Source organism: Tachyglossus aculeatus, chromosome 23 (assembly GCF_015852505.1).
Source record: "Tachyglossus aculeatus isolate mTacAcu1 chromosome 23, mTacAcu1.pri, whole genome shotgun sequence".
Classification (NCBI taxonomy): Eukaryota; Metazoa; Chordata; class Mammalia; order Monotremata; family Tachyglossidae; genus Tachyglossus; species Tachyglossus aculeatus.
The window spans coordinates 11,000,838-11,023,180 of record NC_052088.1 but is presented as its reverse complement, the minus strand read 5'-3'; the positions used below and the strand labels follow the sequence as shown (position 1 = coordinate 11,023,180).

General features: G+C 41.8%; 1 protein-coding gene across 1 annotated transcript in view; it reads left to right on the top strand.

Annotated features, from left to right (window-relative positions):
* SCAMP1 (secretory carrier membrane protein 1) overlaps nt 1–22,343 on the top strand; it is an 83,330-nt gene that overhangs the window by 40,078 nt on the left and 20,909 nt on the right. The window contains exons 3-6 of the mRNA XM_038765614.1: nt 9,212–9,310; nt 9,571–9,682; nt 14,982–15,110; nt 20,091–20,250. Coding sequence (XP_038621542.1) covers nt 9,212–9,310; nt 9,571–9,682; nt 14,982–15,110; nt 20,091–20,250 — 500 coding nt within the window. The remainder of the gene's footprint in view (nt 1–9,211; nt 9,311–9,570; nt 9,683–14,981; nt 15,111–20,090; nt 20,251–22,343) is intronic.

Sequence of the window (22,343 nt, the reverse complement as noted above, 5' to 3'; positions counted from 1 at the left end):
GTTTTGTTTTATATAAAATGAGATCTGATATCTTTTCAAAGGAAATAGATTATTTCAGAGACTGTGTATTGTCTCTGAGAATCATTGTTCTCATAGATGGCTAGTGAAGGTTTGGAAGATATTTTTCTTTGAAGGTTGTTTTAGCAAGATGCAGTTGATGGTGAAGTCAGTGGAAAAATTTAGTTAATGTAGCTTCTGTGCCTCAGTGTGTGTGTAGTCCAACAAAGGTTGTCATAAAGGGAAAATATCAAACGATTTCCGTTGGAAATCCACATTTGACAATTCTTTCAGAAGTTGTTGGAGTTTTTTTTAAATCTTTATACATAATGAGCATGAACTTTCCCTTATTAACCCAAGTGGATGCTGGCAGCGTGCCCTCCTGGGTGCTGAAGGCGAAAGAGCTTCCAGCGCTTAGTACGGTGCCCGGCACATAGAATACCATAATTATTATTCCGTCTTTCATTAATACTTAAGGGCGGGGTGGTGGAGGGGAGGAAGCACTGCAGGAGCATGACATGTCCTACCCACACAGTGCTCAGTGCTTAGTACAGTACTCAGCACACAGTAAGAGCTCAATAAATGCCATTGATTGTTATTTGGCTGCAGTTGGAACTTCAGCCAGCTATGACCTTAGGTTGGATGAGCAGCTTTCATATTTGACAGACAGTTACTCTCCCCCCGCCCCCAAAGCCTTATTGAAGACACATCTCCTCCAAAAGGAAGAGTTTGAATAAAACACTGTTAGGGAATTAAGGAACCATCTTCCAAGTACTTAAATGCCACTTAATAAAAAATAATTAATAAAAGATGGGATATTTCCCACCCTGCCAACCCTTACATTTAGCCACAGAAATACCAACGCGCCCCTCCGTCTTCACAACAGTCCTTTCCATCCCATCGGCAAGAATTGGACTGTGTAAACTGTGACACTCTAAGATAAAAGTGGTCCGCTTTACCTGTAGCCCCACAAAGAAGATTGCCTCTGTAACCTTGTTTACTCAACATGGGACTGTGAGCCCACTGTTGGGTAGGGACTGTCTCTATATGTTGCCAATTTGTACTTCCCAAGTGCTTAGTACAGTGCTCTGCACATAGTAAGTGCTCAATAAATACGATTGATGATGATTAGCTGTTAAAACTTGTCCGCTACTATTCCTTTTGGCAAAATAGTCTTTGTAATGGTCTTTGTTAAGTGCTTACTCTGTGCCAGGCATTGGACTAAGCATCGGGGTAGACAAAAGCTAATTAGGTTGGACGCAGTCCCTGTCCCACATGGGGCTCACAGTCAATCCCCATTTTACAGATGAGGAAATTGAGGCACAGAGAAGTTAAATTCATTCAGTCGTATTTATTGGGTGCTTACTGTGTGCAGAGCACTGTACTAACCGTTTGGGAAGTACAAGTTGGCAACATATAGAAACGGTCCCTACCCAACAACAACGGGCTCACAGTCTAGAAGGGGGAGACAGACAACAAAACAAAACATGTGGACAGGTGTCAAGTTATCAGAATAAATGGAAATAAATCTAGAGGCACATCATTAACAAAATAAATAGAATAGTAAATACTTGCCCAGGGGCACAAAGCATACACAAGGCAGAGCTGGGATTAGAACTCGGGGCCTTTTGATTCCCAGGCCCCTGCTGTAGCCATTCACTTCTTCCATAAATGCTTGTTTTTTTCACATGTTTTGGATAGAACAGTTAGGGAATTAAGGAACCATCTTCCAACAGCTCCTGTGTATCTGGATTGAACACCATGGGCGTGTCAGAAGAAATGGTTGTGTGTATGCACATCTTGCTATTCATGGCACACGTTTTTGTTAATTTCAGGTTTGTCCAGAATGTACCCCTGTTTTGGAGAACTGGGTGAATGTCCTCAGCCTTGGTGATAATAATATTTGTTCTGTCAGTTGGTGCTCGGGGATCAGGTTAAATAGAGGGTATCTGACCATTTGATAGTTAATATTTCTAAAGTGATTGTGAGAGGGTTTAAATTCCTACTAGTTGACGCCTTACAGCTCTGAATATATTTAGTTGGCTTAAAATACAAAATTCTGCCACCTCTGTCCCTCATGGAGCAAGGGAAAAGACCCTTCAATTTATGCTCACCTGACTCGCTAGAAAAACTCATTAATTGAAAGGTGCAAGGTGAATTGGAGCAGAGGTAAAGGAAGAATTGATTTTTCTACCAAAATTTCAAGAAATTCTTGTAATGACGTCTCTCCATATGTGCAGAATTAAGTTTGAGGAAGTGAGATGTGTGTGTGTAGATGTTAACACCTACAAAATATCTTTAAAACATTTGTAAATAGCAAATAAGTATTGGAGGGAGGCTTTTGGACCTTCTCTAAATGGATTTTTAAACTTAGTCGATATGAAAGTGTTTTGTAAAATACAATTTTACCACTTTGCTACTTACAGTATCAGTCATTTCCTAGGATATATTCAGCAAAGTCAATTTAGGTTTATTCATGTAGGAGAAATCAAGGGATTCCAAAATATGATGTTTTTGTGGCTCTTAAAATATTGATGCTTTGGGATATTATTTTGGGGGAGAAAACAGCGTATAAATTGAGGACGACAGCAGAACTGCATTGGGGCTAAGCAGATTTAGACTTACCTTCAAGCAAATGTGGTAGCATTCTCATTTTGATTTAAAAGTTAAATTAGATGTATAATTAAATGCATAACAATACAGGGAGAGGGCTAGGGCAAAAGAGGACATATTCTCATTTACAAATGAAGAAATTTATTTCAGATGAGAGCCCGTGACTTAATTATGTGTCCTGATCAGTGGCCCATCTGGTTTGTGGTCTGTTATCAACACTCTTGACCTGTTGATAAAAGTATTTGAGTTTCAGGTGTGTGGATGAGTATATTGTCTGATGTATGATCTTGAAATTTGGCAGATTTGTTGCATCTGAACGACAGTCTTCATATTGCCCATGAAGATATTCAGAATTGTTTTGAGAAACTTGAATGAATCACTGCCGTTTCATTCTTATAAATTTGGCAAAATTTTCACAGTTGCTTTTGGAGTAAGACCGACTAAAACTGGAAAATTAAAGAGATGCTGTAATGTGCTCCCCTGACAAACTTCCTATTTCAATAAGTTCGGACACACAGGAAATCCATTATGAGTCTTATTTCCAAAAGAACCAGCTAATGTTGTTTTGCAGAAATATTCTACAAATTTAGGTGTATGGAAATCTTCCTGGGAGGTTAGATATGATGTGAGCTAAATGTGTAGTGGTCAGATCACTTCATTTTAACAATTGGAGTATACCTGATTCTAGGTGGCTGAGCTTGGGGGATATCATTTTCTATTCTGCTTAGGTCTCTTTCTCTTATGCTTTTTAAGAATTTTTAGGTACAGTTCAGTGGGAAACTGTTCATTGTCAGGTATCTTGCGCAGCCTCAAGCCTGGAAAGATTTCTCCCTTGCTCTCAATCAGTATAGAAATTGCAAAGCGACAAGCAAAACAGTTGCTTGGTGGGGATCACCAAGACGAATTAGGGACTTGTCTTATTTGATCATTTATAGAATTGATTTGGAGCTTTTTTCCCCTTCCTTTTCAGTGACCCCTTTAGGTGCTTTTAACTTTAAGGTAACTTAAAAGTGTGTCCAAAGGAATAAATGTTTCATTTTCTTCTACAGGTTAAAAGTGCAGTCACAGTCTTTTAGACTGTGAGCCCACTGTTGAGTAGGGACTATCTCTATATGTTGCCAATTTGTACTTCCCTAGCGCTTAGTACAGTGCTCTGCACATAGTAAGCGCTCAATAAATACGATTGATGATGAAGTGCAGACTCTTTAGGCTTCTTGTCTATCAATATGCTGAGACTGAGCCCCCTTTGTCCTCTCCTCCTCCCCATCCCCCCCGCCCTACCTCCTTCCCCTCCTCACAGCACTTGTATATACATTTGTACAGATTTATTACTCTATTTTACTTGTCCATATTTACTATTCTATTTATTTTGTTAATGATGTGCATACAGCTTTAATTCTATTTGTTCTGACGACTTTGACACCTATCTACATGTTTTGTTTTGTTGTCTGTCTCCCCCTTCTAGACTGTGGGCCTGTTGTTGGGTAGGGACCATCTCTATATGTTGCCGACTTGTACTTCCCAAGTGCTTAGTACAGTGCTGTGCACACAGTAAGCGCTCAATAAATACAATTGAACGAATATGCTGTCGCAGTCAGCATGACCAGGTTAAGGTGGGCAGAGCTTTGACCTTAAGAGACTCACTATATTTCCAGAACTTAATTGTTCATGCTATTTGATATTGAGTCAGTCCCGTTAATGACATGTAATGGAATTGCTCAAGGAGCAAGATACGGCACCTCTATGTGGTCCGGGCCCCATAGGCATAGAGAAGGTTGGAGAACACAAAAGTCTGTAGACCTTTAGTGTTTCATCTTAAATCTGATACCATTCTGCCGCCACACTGTTGGACAGCCTTCCAAAAGATGTCCTGTCCGTCATGATTGTCTTCTGCTTCCTTGTCTATCATTGCACCTTTGGTCTTTGCTGCCTAGGTAATAGTATTCTGCTGTTGATGGGAATATTTGGCTGTGTGTTTGGTTTCCCTGGTGTGGGATGATAGATCAGATCAGTTTCTTAATTGTCAGTTCACAGGCTTTGCTAAGTGGGTGAAGTAGCTTACAGTCAATTTGCATGTCTTCTTGAATTCATTTAGGGCAGTTAATTGCATACAGTAATTTTCAAATAACTGTTTCTAGGACATTGGATGGTGATGATCAGGTCTGAGATAGTCCAAAACAGAACTCATCTTCCCATTCAAACCCCGGCCTCCCCCTGACTTTCCCATTGCTGTAGACAGCACTGGCATCCTCCCTGTCTCACAAGTCCATATCCTTGGCATTTCCTCAACTCACCTCTCTCATTCAACCCACATATCCAATCTGTCACCAAATCCTGTCGATTCAACTGTCACATCGCTAAAATCCACCCTTTGCTATCTAAACAGCAACCGTGCTAATGCAAACATTTATCCTGTCCCCCCTTGTCACACCAGTGGTTGCCCATCCATCTCTGCATCAAACAAAAACTCACCATTGGCTTTAAAGCACTCCACCACTTTGCTCCTTCTCACCTCATCTTGCTTCTCTCCTTCTACAACCCAGCCCGCACACTTTGCTTCTCTAGTGCTAACCTTCTCACTGTGCCTTGATCTCACCTATCTTGCTGCCAACCCCTAGCCCACGTCCTGCCTCTGGACTGGAATGCCCTCCCTCTTCAAATCTGACAATTACTCTCCCCTCCTTGAAAGCCTTATTGAAGGCACATCTCCTCCAAGAGGTCTTCCCAGACTGAGCTCCACCTTTCCTCATCTCCCACTCCCTTCTGCATTGCCCAGATTTGCTCCCTTTGCTCTCCCCCACCCCAGCGCCATAGCACTTATGTACATAAATGTAATTGTATTGATATCCGTGTCCGCCCTACCCCCGCTAGACTGTAAACTCGTTGTGGGCAGGAAATGTGTCTGTTTATTGTTGTATTGTACTCTCCCAAGTGCTTAACACAGTGCTGTGGACACAATTTTTTTTTGTCTGTCTCCCCCCTTCTAGACTGTGAACCTGTTGTTGGGTAGGAACCGTCTCTATATGTTGCCTATTTGTACTTCCCAAGTGCTTAGTACAGTGCTCTGCACACAGTAAGTGCTCAGTAAAAATGATTGAATGAATGAATAAATGCTCAATAAATTCAGTTCAATGAATGAATATTTCATCAGCCTTCTTGCTGGCTTCCCGGCCTCCTGCGTCTCCCCACTCCAGTCTGCTGCCTGGATTATTTTTCTGCAAAACCGTCCAGTTCATGTTTTCCCCATTCCTCAATGATCTCCAGTGGTTGCCCATCTATTTCTACATCAAACAGAAACTCCTTACCGTTGGCTATAAAGCACTCAGACACCTTGCTCCCTCCTACCTTTACCTCGCGGCTTTCCTATTACAACACAGCCCATGCTCCTCTAATTTCCAATGTACTCAGTGTTCCTCAGTCTCATCTATCTCACCACTGACCTCTCGCCCATGTCCTGCCTCTTCATATCCGACAAACGATCACTCTCCCCACCTTCAAAACCTTATTATGTGCACATCTCCTCCAGTAGGCCTTCCCCTTACTAAGCCCCCACTTCTTCTCCTCCCGCTGCCTTCTGTATCACCCTTGCACTTGGATTTGCCCCCTTTATTCAACTTTCGCCCAGCCCCACAACACTTATGTGCACAGCCATAATTTATTTATATTAATGTCCGTATGGACCGTAAGCCCATCGTAAGCAGTTCATGTGTCTACCAGCTCTGTGTTTTGTGTATGGTATTTACCCCGTTTTATTCCGAGGTAATCAGTGGAGCCACTTGATGATCATGTTGTGAAAGATGCTCTCGGGGATGGAAGGCAGAGAGCCAAGGGTCTCAATTAATCCTTCAGTTCTTTTAGTAAGGAAGATGGTAGAGACATAGAAACAAGTAATGTTTTTATAGGAGACAAGCCAGAGGAATCGGATCAAGTTATGGTAACCACCCAGGATGCCTTAGGTCAAAATGCTATCTAGAGGGATTGAATCACTAGAATCAGATGACGGGCATTCGGAAGTTTCAAAAGAACTTGGTAAATCATGAACCTATGACAGGTGTATGTAACATATTGTAAATGACCACTCAGCTAGAGAACTGATGGGTCACCAGTGCACACCCAACTTTAAGGGGAGTTTGTGGTAATCATGGAAATTGTATATTGGTGATTTCACTCTTATACCTTGGGAAATTGGTGAAATCTACACTCAGGTTTAGGACCAATGTACATACTGTTGATTGATTATTGGGAGTTCTTTTAAAGGGTAATAAGTGTGTAGATAGAGGGGAACCACTGAATATATTGTATCTATAAGTATGCAGTGTATATATGTATATATTTTTGTATGTATTTATTACTCCATTTATTTATTTTACTTGTACATATCTATTCTATTTATTTTATTTTGTTAATATGTTTTGTTTTGTTCTCTGTCTCCCCCTTCTAGACTGTAAGCCCACTGTTGGGTAGGGACCGTCTCTATGTGTTGCCAACTTTTACTTCCCAAGCGCTTAGTACAGTGCTCTGCACACAGTAAGCACTCAATAAATACGATTGATTGATTGATTGTATTGTACTCTCCCAAGCACTGTGTGCTCTGCACACAGTAATCACACAATAAATATGATTGATTGTACTCAGTGCTGCCATTCTCCCTGTCTCACCACCCCGTAACTTTAGCATTTTCCTTGACTCGGCTCTCTCATTTAACCCACGTAGTCGGTCACCAAATCCTGTCGGTTCTACCTTCACAACATCTCTCTAATCCGCTCTTTCCCCTACATTCAGACTGCTACCACACCGATCCAAGCACGCACCCTTTCCTGTCTTGCTTGCTCCATCAACCCCCTCTCTGACTTCTTTGCATCATATCTCTCCCATCTCAAGTCCATTCTTCAAACTGCTGACTGGATTGTTTTTCTGAAAAACTGCTCAATCTATACCATTCTTCAAACTGCTGACTGGATTGTTTTTCTGAAAAACTGCTCAATCTATATCTCCCCATTCCTCAACATCCTCCAATGATAGTCCATCAAATTCCTCACCATCAACTTTAAGACACTCAATCAGCTCTTTCCCTTTTATCTCACCTTCCTGAGCTACCTACAGTCCAACCCATCCAGTCTAACACCCTCCTACTCTCTATACTTCTAGGCTGGCTATCCCATCACCCATCCCTTGCCTGTGTTCTCCCTGGAACCAGAAACTCCCTCTCCCTTCATATTCGACTATCCACCTTTCTCCCAACTTTCAAAACCTTCCTAAAATCACATTTCCCCAAACAGGCCTTTTCAGACTAAGCCCTTTATTTCCCCTGTGCCAACTATGACCATGGCTGTGTACCCCTTAAGCACTTTGATATTTACCCCAGCCCCACAATAATTGTATAAATACTCTTATGCTCTACTATTTCTCTGATTTCTAATTTGTTTTAATGTCTGTCTCCCCCGTAGACTGTAAACTAAATGGGGATTAAGACTGTGAGCCCCACATGGAACAACCTCATTACCTCATCTAAAACAGTGCTTGGCACATAGTAAGCGCTTAACAAATGCCATCATTAAAAACAAATGCCATCATTTTAATTAATCAAAGCATGTAAATCAGTGCATTTTGCACAGGTTTAGAACAGTGCTGTGCACAGAGTAAGCACTTAATGCCATAATTATTATCATCATTATTATTATTATTATTGTGCATGTTGTGGGCAGGGAGTGTATCTGTTTACTGTTATAGTGTACTCTCCCAAGTGCTTAGTACAGTGCTCTGCACACAGTAAGTGTTCAGTAAATACGATTGAATGAAATAATGGATTGTGCATGCTAACTATGTTGTATTATACTTACCCAAACACTTAATGCTGTGCTCAATAAATACCATTAATTGACTGATTTCCAGAGGTATGTAAAGTATATTCTAACACCATGCATCCTCCAGCATTGCCTGAATCGAACAGGCCAAGCCCTCTACACAATCCTGTTTTACTCCGTTGGCAATGGGAAATGGATCAGCTGTGCCATCCTTGATTCTGACCTGGCCAACTATTTCATCCTGAAGTCTTAGAGTCTTAATGAATTTTTCAGGACAGGCTGCTTGAATATAGCTGCTACCTGATTAAGATGAGATCTATTACTATAGAAGTTGAGAAGCAGTGTGGCCTAGTAAATAGAGCACAGGCATGGGAGTCAGAAGGTCATGGGTTTGAAATCCAGCTCCACTACTTACCTGCTGTGACCGTGAGCAAGTCACTTCACTTCCTCTGTGCCTCAGTTAGCTTGTCTATAAAATGGGGATTGAGACTCTGAGCCCCACTTGGGACAGGGGGCTGTGTCCAACCCAGTTTGCTTATGTCTGCTTCAGCGCTTAGTACAGTGGTTGGCACATAGCAAGCACTTAACAGATACTGCAGTTACTATTATTTATCATCATCAGTTTGAATGCAATAATTCTGAAGCCCCTTGAAACAAATAAGGTTGATGTCCCTTCCACGGTTTAGAGATAGTAAAGGGCAGTGTCACATCATGAGCTAATTTAATTTCATTTTAAGCTTCTGCATCATTTAAATTAACATTTTACTGTGAAATTTATTTTTGTTTTTTCTTATCAGCCACCCCCAGGAAACTCAAAAATTCCTAATGTACCTAGCACGCAACCAGCCATCATGAAGCCGACAGAAGAAGCCCCAGCTTATACACAAATTGCAAAGGTTAGTTTATGTTAACTGTGGAATAAGACTTTACTCTTGAGCAAGTGCTAATTAGAACAAATATTAGTTGTAAATATGATTTCTTTACCTTCTATTTTCTGAATCGGGTAACCTTCGGGGGAGTTCCATTTTGGAAACGTTTTTGAAATGAAGGTGTTGTGTACCTTCCATTTTTAATAGACGTGTACAGGAAAAAAAGGGTCCTGGGGCTCTTCAGTATGACAATTCTGTTAACATGTCTTTTATCACCTTCTCTTTAGGAACATGCCTTGGCTCAAGCTGAGCTGCTGAAACGTCAGGAAGAGCTAGAAAGAAAAGCAGCGGAATTAGATCGCAGAGAAAGAGAGATGCAGAGCCTCAATCAGCATGGTGGTATGCATCCAAGCCCTTAAAAAATTCTCAAAGCCCTTGTGTAAACTCAGTGTAGGCAATTAATTTCTACATAATTGCCAGCAGTAGTAGCAGTGGGCATTACTTAGGTTTTTTATGGTATTGGTTATGCTCTTAATGTGTACCAGGCACTGTACTAAGCAAGGGGGTAGAAACAAGCTAATTAGGTTGGACGCAGTCCAAGTACCAAATGGGGCTCATAGTCTTGATCCCCATTTTACAGAAGAGATCATTGAGGCCCAGAGAAGTGAAGTGACTTGTCCAAGGTCACACAACAGACAAGTGGCAGAGCCGAGTCTTAGTCCAGTAGTCCACTCGGCTTCCCCACGAGGCCACACTGCTTGTTCCTGCCTCCCTGGGACTTGGAGGATTAATCTGAAAAGAGTCAGCGTTGATCACACACACTTTAGGGAGGTTGTTGAGTAAGGAGGGAGGTTGTTTGGGGAGCCCTCGTGGCTCTATTGTAGCTTAGGGCACCCCATGGTAAATATCAAGATGTGGTTTAGAAGGTCCTAAAACTCTATGGATATACTACCAGAACAATTGCAGATGGAGGTGGGGCATTTTGGGAGAGATGCGTCCATGGCTTCGCTTTGGTCAGAGACGACTCAACAGTATAAGACAAGACGGTCTTGGGGGTGCCTTATCAATTCTGCTTTAGTTGCCTTTGGTCATACAGGGGATGCATAGATAATGTGACTTTAGGAAGGAAACTAAAGGCGTGGTAGGAAAATCTTTAGCATGATTGAGTGAAAAGTGCAAGGGGCTGGGTGGCCGGATGCCCAAGATATAGACCCAGCTCTGCCACAGGGTTGCTGTGTGACTATGGCAACGCAGTTAACCTCTCCCAGGCCTCAGTTTCACAGCGCTGAGAACAGTGCTTTGCACGTAGTAAACGCTTAATAAATGCCATCATTAATAATCTGCTGTAAAATGGGGCAATACTCTCCCTGCCTCACAGGGGCTTTGGGAAAATAAAAATGTCATACAGATATTAATCAGGGGTATTAATTGAATGCATACTGGGCAGAGCACTGTACTAAGCATTTGGGAGAGTACATTAAGACAGCGTTGGTAGACATGTACCCCGCCCACAAGGAGTTTACAGTTTAGAGAGTGACAGATTTTGAAATTAATTACGCTCTGCTGAGGCCTTCACAGCGGCAAAAGGCCCAGGGCCCTGTGCTCCAGGGAGACAATAGGGGTTAAGGGGAAGGCTTTGTGCGTCCTCAGTGATATTAATTAAAACCTGTCCTTGTTAATGAGCATGCTTATCTCCATTGCTAGCTCGGCACAAATGTTCCAAAAGCTTAGCTAGAGATGAAGCAGGAGGACTTGGGTCCCACACAACTATTGCATTTTGGGAAACATTAATATTGTGTGGAAGAGATAGGTAGAGGGGCCACTCAGCTAGAACATTTCTTTTTGAAAGGTAATGAGGAGGAAGTTAGAAATAAAGTATAGTTTTTCAGTATAAATTATAGACATAATTTTTGCATGTCTGCCTTTTATATATTGCTTCATTGTGAAAAATGCCTATTAGCATGACATTTATAAAATATTTTAAAATTCTGAAATTAGAAATGTAATATTTTGGTGACCTACTATTTTTGGCTCCCCTCTAAAATGTTTTCCTTGCTATCTTTATTATTTTTCCTATTATTATTTAAATTCTTATTTTGACAGTAATTCTGACATACTAATTTTAAAGATTGCGCCCTTCTTAAATCTCCATAATACTAGAACTCTTCCTTGCTATTGCTTACTACAGCAGCCCTTTGATGTAGCCCATATTTCTTGGGTCTCCTGTTCTTGTCCCCCCTGCCTTAGGAATCTTAGTCTTATGTCTTCTCTGGCTCTAGAGGACATAAAGAATTAGAATTGTATTTAATCTTATACATCTGACACATTCTTGGAATCCCAAATTACTGGAGTTTAGCCTCAAAAGATTGCGAACCCGACAAGGGACAGTGTTTGTGTCAATTTCCCATTTGTACATATTCTTTCCCAGGGTTTAGTACATTGCTTTGCACACAGTAAGCATTTAGTAAATGCTATTATTACTGCTGCCAGAAGTTTAACCCTAGGGTCTCTTTATATAGACTTACAGAGGATAGCCTGAATAATTCTGAAGCACATCTGTGTTCTCTGTGTTTCTCTAAATTAGTTGAGATAGGGAACTAGAAGCATTCACAATCCAGAAATGCAAGTCTTTGTGAAGCTGGGAAACGTTATTTGTTGAGGGAGGAAGTGTTGGTTGGGTCTTCCTAAGCCAAGTGGAGCAAGGAACCTTTATGTGGTTGCAGTGCTCTCTGAAGATAATATTGTACTTAAAAACTATGATACTTGTTAAGTGCTTACTCTGCAGTGGGGTAGATAGATACAAGATAATCAGATTGGACACAGTCCCTGTCCCACATGAGGGTCACATTCTAATTGGGAGGGAGAACAGGTATTAAATCCTCATTTTACAAATGAGCAAACTGAGGCACAGAGAAGTGAAGTGACTTGCCCAAGGTCACGCAACAGGCAAACGGTGGAGCTGATCCTAGAACCCAGGTCCTCATACAGGGGATGCATAGATAATGTGACTTTAAGAAGGAAACTAAAGGCGTGGTAGGAAAATCTTTAGCCCAACTGAAACTCAAGCCAAAAGTTAGACTTCAGGGACTGGATTTTTCAGTCAGGCTGGGATGTCTGCAAGGGACAAATCATCTGGAATTTTGCTGCTTCATTTAGACTCTGCAGAAGCACACGTTGACTCTGCTCCTGCGTGGCTTTCCGTAGGTAAACCAGGTTCTGCCATAACACATGTCCTCACTAAATGAACACACGTCTCCACTAAACATTTTGGCTCAAACGTTATTTGGGAACCAGGAAACTTTCTTCTAATTTGGATCCAGGGCTCAACAGATTTGGAAGAAGTGTGTTATGTGCATATGTTGTGCAAGAATGCAATCAATCAGTGGCATTTATTGAACACTTACTTTGTGCAGAACACTGTACTAGGCACTTGGGGGATAGTACAGTTCAGCTGATAGATGCAATCTCTTCCTTCAGTCCCTGTGCTTGAATAGCACTGGATGTTACTTCTGTGTGGTTTTACTGGTAAGTAGGTGGTCATTTGCCTAGCAGAACCTACACATGCTTGACATTTCATGATGTACTCTAATTAATTTCCCAACTGGTCATTCTTGATATAATAATAATAATAATAATAATAATAATAATAATAATAATAATATTTGTTAAGTGCTTACTATGTGCCGAGCACTGTTCTGAGCGCTGGGGTAGATACAGAGTTACCAGGTTGTCCCACATGGGGTTCACAGTCATAATCCCCATTTTACAGATGAGGCAACTTAGGCACAGAGAAGTGAAGTGACTTGTCCAAAGTCACACAGCTGACAAGTGGCAGAAGTGGGATATTTGTTTAGAGATACTTTGTTCCCAATACGCTACTAAATGGAGAGGAAAGATAAAAGGATACAGGGAATGTGTCTGTTATATTCATTCATTCATTCATTCAGTTGTATTTATTGAGTGCTTACTGTTTGCAGAGCACTGTACTAAGCGCTTGGGAAGTACAAGTTGGCAACATATAGAGACGGTCCCTATCCAACAACGGGCTCACAGTCTAGAAGGGGGAGACAGACAACAAAACAAAGCATGTGAACAGGAGTCAAGTCATCAGAATAAATAGAAATAAAGCTAGATGCACATCATTAACAAAATAAATAGAATACTGTTATTTCGCACTCTCCCAAACGTTTAGTACAGTGCTCTGCACACAGTAAGCATTCAATAAATACAGTTGATTGATTACTTACTGTATGCAGAGCACTGTACTAAGCACATGGGAAGTACAGTTCAGCAACAGAGACAATCCCTGCCCACAGTGGGCTCACAGTCTAGAAAGGGGGGAGACAGACATCAAAACAAGTAAACAGGCATCAGTAGCATCATTACAAATAAATGCAATTATAGATATGTACACATCATTTATAAAAATGAATAGAATTATAATTATAAATATGGACATATATATGTACAAGTGCTGTGAGGCGGGGCAGTAGAGTAAAGAGAGTGGGTCGGTGCAGTGGGGAGGGGGAGCAGAGGGAAAGGGGGGCTCAGTCTGGGAGGGCATCCTGGAGGAGGTGAGCTTTCAGTAGGAAATACGCAAGTAGAGTTTTTTGAAAGTTAAGGTCAATACTTGGACTTGCAGTGGGGTTTAGTGTGGAGCCCTGCCAAGATAAATCCAGAGCCCAGCCAAGCTTGACTCCAGTCTGGCCTCTTTCCACCTGAGCAGAACCCTGGGGCGGCAGGATCTCATCTCTCCCGGGTGGCATGAAGTAGAGATGGGAGTGAGCAGTACTTAGAAGCTGACAGAAGCAGCCAGAGATGGGTGGGAGAAGAAATAGGAGAGACTGGTATCACCACAACCAAGGCGTTAGAGTTTCTAGCAGAAGAGAGTGGTTCTGTGTCAAAAGCAACTGAAAGTTGAGTCCGTTCAATTTGACAAGGAGAATGAATGGTCTGAGTGGAGTGAAGAGGACAGAAACCAGATTGTAGAACATCGGAAGAGAAGAGGAGGCAGTGGGTTTGAGGAGTTTGGACAGAAATTGGGTGCTGGGAAATAGGACGATTGCTGTAGTAGTAAAGGTAATTGAGCACTTAAAGCATACAGTGCACTATTCCCCACACTTTGTACTTAGCTGGAGTGTGCTGTGGAATCCAGAGAAGCTTTCTTTAAATAGGAGAGATGAATATGTTGAAGGCAGAGGGGAAGGAGTCAGCAGAGAGTGGGTGGTTTGAAGGTAGCTGTTGGGGAGGAAAAAATGGCAGAGGGAGGAGCCAGTGTTTTTTAGGAGGCAAATCCCTAGCTCCTTTTTCTAGGAGCTAGGGATAGGTGAGGAAGGGTAGGTTTTTGTTTTGTTTTAAATAAGCAGGAGACTTGCTCTTTACAGAGAAGGCCAGATGGAGGAATAGAAAGGCACAATTAGGTGAATGTGATCAACGCAGATAGTTAAACTAGATCATTGAAACCTAAATATTAATATTTTTATTTCTGAGTTCTTCATTTTGACTGTATTGAACAAATTAATTGGGTAATTGACACTTATACGTCTGGTTTTGTGCCGGGTACCCACCAATTTCATCACACAAGTTTTCAGCCTCGTGCGTGTAATTGGGCATGTTATTCAGGCAGATGAGTCTCTTAAGAAAAATAGCAATTGCAAATAACGTTATACTGATGATGTTTCATTTCTTCAATTTACAGGCAGAAAAAATAATTGGCCACCACTTCCTGGGAACTTTCCAGTGGGGCCTTGTTTCTATCAGGACTTTTCTGTTGACATCCCTGTAGAGTTTCAAAAGACAGTCAAGATTATGTACTACTTGTGGATGTGTGAGTATTGACTAAAACACACATTTCTGTACTCTTATGTGGTCCTAAAAGCAGAGCATGTTTCACAGCTGTGACTGTAGTCACTCTATCAAATAAGCTTTCCTTTTTATGGGTCATTGTAAATGAACAAATGGACATAATGAGAGCCAGAGCCCCTGCTATTTGAAGGAAAATGGTTTAATTTCATAAACAGTTGAACATGGGATTGATATTATTTTAAGGAAAGAGAATTAGCATGTGGTAATCCGTGATAAGATGGCCCACTGTTCAATAGGCTTTGCTTTTTTAAAAAGAATTCCCCAGGCTATTTTTATATATAGGTAAGTAGAATTCTTAGTTTCTGTCTGATGCTCAATGCTCTGCATTTTTTTCTTCCTGCTATGGAAGCAAACCCTTTATAATGTGTGAGCTGCGCCTGGCCTCAGATAAACTCTAAGCATTTTTTAGTGTATCAGGCTGGATTCCAAACTTTGGGGAAGGTGAATACTTTTACAATTAAAAGAGAACTCTAGTTACTAAGACATTCCCTCAGACGACATAGTTTCGAATTCAGTGTGCCTTTGAATTAAACATCGTAACTCATGGGGCCCTACAGTCTAACTGGAAACGGTTCTGAACTTTAGCCTGTCGGTTGCGTGGTTGCTCCACTTGCAGCGGTCCCACTTGTGGCCTGTCCCAGCTTGATGCCCTTTCTGGTAACTGATCCTTCCAGTTAAAATCCTAGTAGCCAGCAGCAGGCATTGAGGAAGGCAGAAAAGAAATAATAAGGCAGTACTGCTGACAGGATGTTATGTCCCGACCGTATAGACCTAGCCGTTGCCAAGCCCCCAGAATGCAGATACTTTGTGACCGATTGTAGTATTTTTCTTGGTGGAGCAGATTTGGTGCTTTTGTTTTACATAGCCAGCATGATTCCTTTTTCCCAGGTAAAAGCCATAAACCATCTTTAACTGTCAGAATTCTTGGCCTGTTGGTGCCGTTATGACATAAGGGGGAAAGACTACATGGATACTGGGATTCCGTCATTAACCACCTTTTATAGGTTTGGCTGACTCTTCATAATAATAATAATAGTTAAGCGCTTACTATGTGTTCTGAGTGCTGGGGTTGATACACGTTAATCAGGTTGGACACAGTCCCTGTCATTCATTCATTCAGTCGTATTTATTGAGTGCTTACTATGTGCAGAGCACTGTACTAAGCGCTTAGAAAGTACAGTTCGGCAACAGAGACGATCCCTACCCAACAACAGGCTCACAGTCTGGAATCCCGAGGTTCTAGGTGCCTGAGGACCCCACTCCAGCTCCTGGAGGATCTAGCTTCCTGAGGCTTTAGGTTCCCGAGGCGGCTCCAGCATCCTGGGGTTCTAGGTTCTCGAGGCTTTAGGTTCCCAAGGTGGCTCCAGCTCCTGGAGGCTCTAGTTTCCCGAGGCGGCTCTGGTGTACAAGGCTCTAGATTCCCAAGGCGGCTCTGGCATCCGGGAGTTCCAGTGCCCGGAGGCTATAAGTTCCTAAGGCAGCTCTGGCACCCTGAGGGCTCTAGGTTCCCAGGGTGGCTCCAGCATCCGGGGGCTCTGGCACTCTGAGGCTCTAGGTTTCTCCCGTGCCAAGTCTTAGTGCCTAGATAATTGAGGTTCTAGACTTGCAAGGTTTTAGGCTCTCGAAGTTCTAGATCATTGAGACTCCAGATCACCGAGGTTCTAGGTGCCCAAAGTTTTAGACTCCATCATCATCATCATCAATCGTATTTATTGAGCGCTTACTATGTGCAGAGCACTGTACTAAGCGCTTGGGAAGTACAAATTGGCAACATATAGAGACAGTCCCTACCCAACAGTGGGCTCACAGTCCTGGAGGCTCTAGGCTCCACCCCTGCACAGTCTTAGTGCCTAGGTCCTAGACTCACGAGGTTCTAGATCACTGAGGTTCTAGATTCGTGAACTTCTAGATTGCCGAGGTTCTAGGTCATCGAGGGTCTAGGTACCTGAGCTTCTAGACTCCAGCTCCTGGAGGATCTAGGTTCCCAAGGCGGCTCCAGCGCCCCGAGGGCTCTAGGTTCCCAAGGCGCCTCTGGCATCTGGGGGCTCTAGGTTCCCGAGGTGGCTCCGGCATCCAGGGGCTCCAGCGCCTCAAGGCTCTAGGTTCCTCCCGTGCCGTGTCTTAGCGCCTAGATCATCGAGGGTCTAGACTCGGGAGTTTCTAGATCCCACAAGGGACTCACAGTCCCACACGGGACTCACAGGGGAACAAATCAACCAAATAGTTTCAGAGTCCTACCTCTCTTGAGCTGAGGTGACCCAGCCAGTGTCTTGTGCTTCAATGTGGAGGTAATGTCACTAGATTTAATTATGACCCGTTAAGAATGTAATCTTATTACGAGACAAAATTGCCCTGACATATTAGAATTGAGGTCTCAGTTTCAGAGAAATTCAGCCATTGTAGGAAATGTTTCACTACCATAATCCAATATCTAGGCATTCAGGGAATTATCATGGAAAGCTAATAATTTATAATATTTTATAGTCAAAGAAAGTAGTTTTTTTCCTTTTATTCCATGCTCCCTCAAGTTCTTCAGTTTTCCTGAGAAAGCAGGATTTTTTTAAAGTCAATTGCATGTTCACAAAGTTGCCAAGTAAGTATTTCTAATAGCTGATTTCAGAGAGGGACTAACATGAGTACCTTTGGTCTCATTCCTTCTTATGCTGTGACCTCGGTTGAGCCTAACAGTGGAAAAAGTTGCTGTTGCTTTTTTTTAATGGTTTCCGAGACAGACATTTGGGCAGCAAGATCAATTGAAAATGCTAGTACATTGGAATGATTCAGTTCCAACCTATGCCCGATTTGAATTAATTATAGGAACCTCCCATTACCTGTCTCCATTGCCCAACAGGGTAGGGCATGCATTTAATGTAGCCATTCAGGCATTTTTCTCTTTTATCTCAGGCTTCGTGGAAGTGGTGCTGAGCTTGTGCCACATGTCCTTAAAGATAGACAGTTGTGGGTATTATCAAAGACTTAGCCTATTGGCCTCTCAGAGCTGTAAAGTTTTTAAAGGTCTCAACTCTGAATAGCCTTAACAAAAATCTCTCTAAGTAGCCTTGAGCAACTAATCCAGTGCTTAGAACAGTGCTTTGCACATAGTAAGCGCTTAACAAATGCCATCATTATTTGTATTATTAATGAGTTAGAACCATCTGCATAAGTAAGTTTTTCCTGGAGTCTGAAGTGGGCATTTCTGGAGGTTTGTTAGCTCTTGAGCCATTCAGTGCCTTGAGGTGGTAATTTATTGCTTAATCACCCAGTATGACCAGGCCCTGATTATATACCACATGGTTCTAAAGCCAAGATATTTCTGACAAATTTGAAGCTTCAGAAGGGAAGAACAATTTTAAGAAGCCACTCGCAACCGTATTTATCCAGTCCTACTGATCCTCAGTAGCTTTGTATGTTACATTTGTTGGAGACAGCAGCCCAGTCAGAAAAGCCCCAGACCTGACTTCAGTCTCTGCTAAAGTGGCCCATTTGTAATGGGGTTTCTAAACCGTGGCTCTCTGCCTCAGAAGAATTTGAAGAGTTTTGCTGTGAGCTTCTCTGTGGCCAGTTATTTCAAAACCCTCCCTGTAGCGGAGAGTCATCCAGCTAATCAATCAGTAATATTTATGGAGTGCTTACTATGTGCAGAACACTGTACTAAGTGCTTTGGAAGAGTACAGTGCAAGAGAATTAGTAGACATGTTCCCTGCCCATAACAAACTTACAGTCTAGAGGGAGTAACAGCATTAATATGAATAAGTAATTTATAATATATATGTGAGGCATAGAATCCCAGAAAGGGTCAAGGGCCCAAGGAAGAGACATTTGGCTTCCAGGGAGGAGGAGGCAGTCCACTTAGCCAGTGGTAGCATTGTGGGCAACAGGATCATTGTCTAAAACACATTTTTATAAAGATGCTGGGCTCTTTGGGAAGGGGAGAGATGCGAGCTGAGTGTTAGTATTAGAGGGATAAGGAAGATATCTTTACAGTATTTGATAAGTCTATCTTTTGTCCCAAACCTAAACAAATTTTCCTCAATTTACGTCATCCTAAGCTAGCTTTTCCCAAGGCTTATTCTATAAAAGGACCTCCATGAAAGGTAAGTGGCTTTGCTCTTCTGTTATACATACTTGGATACCTTTTGTGGGAGGGTATTAATAGATATTTGAGTCCAATGTGAGTTTCCTACATTTTTAAAACAGCCAATGAGTTTAATGTTTTGTGGAACTTGGAAAGTATATCTCCAAAAGCCTTCCAATTTATTTTGATCATTTTATTTAACTATCCTCATTCTGTTGAATGTGAAGCATTTGAGTGCTCTTTGGGTGCTGTTTAATCTTTATCCTGAGTTTCATGGGATAACTTTTGAATTGATTTATTTTTAAATGTTAAAATATATGCCATTCGGTATACTGAAACTCATTTGTACAGTTTACAAGAAGGCTTTAAAATAAAAGAAGGAACTTCCAACAGTGAGGCCTTTCAGGACCATTTGGGGTTATGTCCTTCTGCCCTGCTGTTAGAGGCCAGTTGGAGAAAATAATAATTTCTCAGTATCTAAGATGCTTTCTAAGATCTCCAAGTAGTAATGAAAGGCAGCTATAAGTGTTTAACTTTTTATTGGAGAAATGAACATCTACATAAATTGTAGAACTCAATGTCATTTTAAGAACTGGTAAAAGTTTTACGGCATGACCGTATCTCCATCTATAATCTTCAAATTCTGAGTAGATTGGTTCAAGCAAGTTAAATTTTAAGTTTTACCATTTTCAAGTCAAATTTAGCAAACCATAAAAATTAAGCCAATTATGAACTAGGAAATATGGCTGAGGCTGTCATAGTTCAACTGCTATGGAAACGTTTCCTATTTTCAGGTAAAATATTTATGAAATGAATAAATCTGTTGAATATAAACTTTATTTTGTTTGTTTGTTTTTGGTTCCACAGTCCATGCAGTCACACTGTTTCTAAATATCTTCGGATGTTTGGCCTGGTTTTGTGTTGATCCTGCACGAGGGGTTGATTTTGGATTGGGTATCCTCTGGTTCTTGCTTTTTACTCCTTGCTCATTTGTCTGTTGGTACAGACCACTTTACGGAGCTTTCAGGTAAAATTTTTGTGTGCTTTTGATTATGATTATAAATGATTAAATGAACAGTTATTCAAGTTGGGTTCAGGGTAGTAAAATGCAACCTATTTTAATTGGTACAAGGGTTCCGTGCCTCCATTTTTCGTACGAAACATCTAAGTTGCTAGAAAACACCATGAAAATGGTCATTTTAGATAAAGAAAACTGTCGCTTGTGTATTCTGCTCTAGGGTTTGTTTATTCACTTAAGTTGTCAGAAGGCTATTTGGCAAAGCAACTTTGTGTTTGTCACAAAACATAAACAGTGGCAATAATTGGTCTACCTACACAAAAAATTAAAAATTGTTGTAGTATAATATTAGGACAGGTATAGACAACAGCCCAACTTAGGTCCTTGCACTTCTCAGTTGATTAGCTGTGCTTTCAGATGTCAATTCATTTTCAAGTTTGGACCAATCTTTGTGGGTGACACAGTTTGTGGAATGATATTACTGAAGCAAGTGTCCGGTCCTCATTTAGGAAAAGGGTACAAAATAAGTTATTTTGGAGGGATACTGTCAGGTGTGTACAATTGCCAGAAGGGTCACCCCCAGCTCTTCCCCATTGAAGAGGGATACAGACACATGCACTTATTGGGAAGCTGGGTCAGGAGAGACCAAAGGAATCCCCAACCAATATATATATATTGAACATATATATATGATATATAATATATATATATATGAACACTCCTCACCTGCTATATATATATACATATATATATATATAGCAGGTGAGGAGTGTTCATGGGGGTTATAAAGGGATATCTTTTCCATAGATGGGAGAGAAGCGTGGAGAGGTGTGGTGAGAAGGAAAGGAGGATTCAGTCTGGTCCTAGGTTGACTGGTTACTTGGGGCCTTGGAGAGGCCCGGATAGGGAGCACAGGTGCGGGTTTCTTTAAATAAGGTGTGGGAAGCTGAGAAGCAGCGTGGCTCAGTGGAAAGAGCATGGACTTTGGAGTCAGAGGTCATGGGTTTGAATTCCGGCTAGGCCAATTGTCAGTTGTGTGACTTTGGGCAAGTCACTTAACTTCTCTGTGCCTGTTACCTCGTCTGTAAAATGGGGATTAAGACTGTGAGCCCCCCCACCCCGTGGGACAACCTGATCACCTTGTAACCTCCCCAGCACTTAGAACAGTGCTTTGCACATTATTATTATCCCTCCCCAACCCCTGGTGTTGATTGTACAATTCAAGCTATCCGGTGGGGCCAGTGAAATTGGGATGGGGTATCTCAGTTGGCCCTCTTCCTGCTTTGTGGTTGAAATGAATATGGTGGCTGGAGAGTAAGGCTATACAGGACACAGAAGTAACTCAACCAACCTAGGATCATTTTGGGTTCTGACACTTAGGGCTGGGAGACAGTGGTGCTGGACAGTGTTTCCCTGCCACAGTGCAAATTGAATCAGCCTTGCAGGACTTTAATAGGCTCTAACAGCTTCCCACTGTGGGTAGGAACCAAGACCTGTTTGGGACAAGGAATCCCCCTCCTCCTCCTCCCCTCTTTCACCTAGATATTTTGAACCCAATTATGCCTAGAAAGGGTTTGATTAAATGCGTGGCCACAAGTTAGACATTTACTAAACACTGAAGATATTTAATCTTCTTGTAGGCAGGGAGACTGCAACTTGGCTGTGCTTGGTTAATGCCTAGTTCACTGCAGAGGAATAAAGTATTTTACTGTAACTTTCCCACAGTTAAGCTTGAGGAGTAGTGAAGAAGAAAATGGTAGGAGAAGAGGGAAACAGCACAGCGGTGCAGTGTGGAAAGGAGGAACAGGATCAATGAGACGTTTCCCGCCCTTGATCTTGAGTCTCTCACAATCTGAGATGCCAATCAAAACTGCAGGCACACAGCACCCAGCTTTTTGGGGAGTTAAGGAAGGATGGAGAGGTTTTATTAAACTCTCAGAAGACCAAATGAGAGACATTGATACACAGAGATATAAATCATACCCCCAGATCCGTTGGTTGCCCGGACTCGTACTAGTTTTGTTTATTAGGTTGAATGCTAATCTCTTTAGCTCTCTCTAATTCAGCTTTCCTGCTGAAATTAAAAACCTGAACATAAAACA